This window comes from Mandrillus leucophaeus, unplaced genomic scaffold (assembly GCF_000951045.1).
Source record: "Mandrillus leucophaeus isolate KB7577 unplaced genomic scaffold, Mleu.le_1.0 Scaffold212, whole genome shotgun sequence".
Classification (NCBI taxonomy): domain Eukaryota; kingdom Metazoa; phylum Chordata; class Mammalia; order Primates; family Cercopithecidae; genus Mandrillus; species Mandrillus leucophaeus.
In genome coordinates this window covers 1,369,865-1,373,332 of record NW_012102166.1, presented here as the reverse complement: position 1 = coordinate 1,373,332, position 3,468 = coordinate 1,369,865, and the positions used below count along the sequence as shown (strand labels likewise).

Below are 3,468 nucleotides of genomic sequence, written 5' to 3'. Positions count from 1 at the left end.
AAAAAAAAAAAAGAAAAATGTTGGCTTCATTTTTTTCATTGAAACAAATGTGTTGACATGCATCCCTGAGACCATTATCTCACTTTGAATTCTAATTCGTAGATAAATAGTAGACATTGCACACAGGGACAGCTAGATAAGGCTTGGCTCCTTGCCTGGGCTTGTGGCCTGGGGCAAATCTGCCCAGCATGTTTCTCCTGATGCTCTCTGCTTTGCTCCCAAGGTCCCCCCAGCAGAAGCCGAGCATCCACGCGGGGGCCTCTGTTTGATGCCCCGGAGGTTTTTACACCCAGGAACAGCACATCCAGGATGCGGAGAGGGGTCCCTCTCTGCTTACTGCCGTAGCCAGGGAATTGTACAACAGAAGAAGAGGAAGGAGAACCACAGGCCGACCACAGGCTCCCCGGCAGGCAGGTCATTTTAGGAAAAAAACATACAGGCTTGAGGATCTAGAAATAAATCAGTCTCTCAAAACGCTCCGTGTTCATGTAGCCCCAAAGTTACTGTGTATCCCTAGAGATCCCTGTACCCCAGTTTGAGAGTCATGTTCTAAAGCCCTGAGATGATGGACTGGGAGGACCACCCTCGGTGCCTACTGATTACAGGCTGGGTGTGTGCACAGGTGTATCACGTGTTGTGACCACATGTGTGCCCATGTGGGAGTGCGGATATGCACATGTGTGAATGTGTGTCACCATCCAGGCACCCACAAGGGAAAAGCTAATGCCTCATGACCCCAACCACTCTGATGTTGTGATGGGACGTGTGGCTGCTCCCTGCTGCTGGGTGTTAGGCTCTCTGTGGGCCCAGAGTCCATCTGAGCCCACGCGGGGGGATGTGTCTGTGTCTGTGTCTGTCTGTTTGACTTTGTGCGTCCCAGTAGTCAAATTTTTCAGGTCTGTGAGAGGAAAGCACACATCAGGATTTCTCAAACCCCAGCAAGCCTCTGGTGCACAGCTGAGCCTCAGCAATACGAAGGGAAGGAATGACTAGCTCCACAGCCAGGAGCTGAGGCTCGGGGGCCTCTCCCAGCCCCACCTCCCTCTGCTCTCCTGCAGCACCCTACACTCAAACTACCACGGCTGTTCCAGCCTGGGCTCTCTCCCGCTCCTGCCTACACTGTCCCTCAGGCCCATGCCGCACCCACCCTCTGTGCCAGAGGACCCAGTGGGGCTGGAGCTGGGCACAGAACATGACCCACAGAAAGAGCCCACCCCAGCAGGAACCCAGGACCCAGCTCCAGAGCCAGGGCTCCTCCTTACCAGTCTGAAGCAAACCAGCATGGCTGTCACTGATCTGAAAAACCTCCTGTACGTCCAGCAGCACTCCTGTGGACAGAGGGACACTGCTCAGGAAATGGGAAGTCACACTCCTGGCCTCTGAAGGCAGCTGCTCCAGGTTTGACACAGGGCCACAGCACAGCGGAAGGCATGGCACCGAAGCCCACTATTCTCTCCCCCTGTCTCCCACACGTGCACAACCACACACACAACAGCAGACACACAGAGAAACATGTGCATTTCAAACACTCAAAGAAACAAGCATCCCTTGGCCGGGCATGGTGGCTCACGCTTGTAATCCCAGCACTTTGGAAGGCCAAGGCGGGCAGATCACCTGAGGTCAGGAGTTCGAGACCAGCCATGGTCAATATGGTGAGATCCCGTCTCTACTAAAAATACAAAAAATTAGACAGACGTGGTGGCCAGTGCCTGTAATCCCAGCTACTTGAGAGGCTGAGGCAGGAGAATCGCTTGAACCTGGGAGGCGGAGGTTGCCGTGAGCTGAGATTGCGCCATCGCACTCCAGCCTGGGCAACAAGAGCGAAGCTCCATCTCAAAAAAAAAAAAAAAAAAGAAAGAAAGAAAGAAAGAAAGAAATAAGCATCCCAAAGGCACAGACATTCACATACACACGTCGACATACAAGCACACAGCCACACAGCTCCTTCCCTCCTCTTCATGTGGGAACACAGATATAAATAGATACAAACAGGCATTTCCAGAGCAACACACCTGCAGAGGCACAAATATACACACACACAGGAACTCACACTCACAGACATGTACACCCAGCCTCATACACACAGACACATGTGCAGTGAGATGTACCCATAAAGACACACCCAGAGACCCACCTGCGTATGCACAGGCTCAGGGCTGCCATCCGCACTGCGGTCAAAGGGGCACAGCTCCCTGTTGCTGCGCAGTGCACAGCCCTTTACTTAGGCCACTGTGTAAACAGAAGTCCCTAGAGCTGTGCAGCACAGCGGCCTTGCTCGTGCAAACACCGGATATGCATTGATGAACATGTACATACAAAGACGAACGTGTCCCGGCTTGCACGCATGCGCACACACAAGCAGGTTCTTCCAGAGGCACCGCAGTGGGCGCCCAGCCTAATGCAGAGAGAGAACGTGGGTCTCCCAGACACCAGGGTCTGTTTCCTGATAGCCTCTTGGTGGTGTCTCAGAAAGGGTCCGGGTCTGCAGCACCTGCTCACGTGAGCCATGCGGCTCTGGCCCTGTTGTTATTATGAAGAGCTACAATCATCACTTTCATGAATCAGGAGGTGACTGAGGGCCAGGCCCTGAGCTGTACACTCACAGCTGTCATCCTAAAAGAAGGGGATTCTCATTGCCCCCATTCTACAGATGAGGAAACAGAGGCTCTAGCAGCCCAAGGTTGCCCGTCTGAAGCTGGGGGAGCTGGGGCTCAAATCTCAGCCAGAGGCAGCCTGTCCACACACCCAGAACCACAGAAGGGGAGCAGAAGCCCCCAAGTGGGTCCCCGCAGAAACACCCACGCCAAGAAAGTCCTGCGTGTGCACCTCCAAGACCTGCCCCAGGCACATAAAGATCAAGGAATCAGAGGAGCAAAGCAAGAAATCTTTGTTTAGGGCCGGGCACGGTGGCTCACACCTGTAATCCCAGCACGTTGGGAGGCCGAGGCTGGAAGATCACGAGGTCAGGAGATCGAGACCATCATGGCTAACATGGTGAAACCCCGTCTTTACTAAAAATACTCTACTAAATACTCTACTAAAATACTCTAAAAATACTCTACTAAAAATATTTTGGAGACTCTGTCTCCAAAAATAAAAAAAAGAAATAAATCTTTCTTTAGACATTTAATTTGTCCCCAGTTGCCACCGCAACCTAGCATACAAACCGGCATGTCTTTTTCCCCCTTTAATATTTCATTTGTTGTTGTTTGGGTTTTTTTGTTTGTTTTGTGTTTGTTTTTTTTTTTTTTGAGACGGAGTCTCACTCTTTCATCCAGGCTGGAATGCAGTGATACAATCTCTGCTCACTGCAACCTCCACCTCCTGGGTTCAGGCGATTCTCCTGCCTCAGCCTCCCAAGTAGCCGGGATTACAGGCATCTGCCACCATGCCCGGCTAATTTTTGTATTTTTAGTAGAGACAGGGTTTCACCATGTTGGCCAGGCTGGTCTCGAACTCCTGACCTCT

At 51.9% G+C, this 3,468-nt stretch overlaps 1 protein-coding gene across 2 annotated transcripts in view; it reads right to left on the bottom strand.

Moving 5' to 3' along the window:
- The window catches only part of SPNS3 (spinster homolog 3 (Drosophila)), a 59,463-nt gene that overhangs the window by 51,304 nt on the left and 4,691 nt on the right, over window positions 1–3,468 (bottom strand). For both annotated transcript variants that reach the window (XM_011980418.1, XM_011980419.1), the window contains exon 2: window positions 1,263–1,328. In XM_011980418.1, coding sequence (XP_011835808.1) covers window positions 1,263–1,328 — 66 coding nt within the window. The remainder of the gene's footprint in view (window positions 1–1,262; window positions 1,329–3,468) is intronic.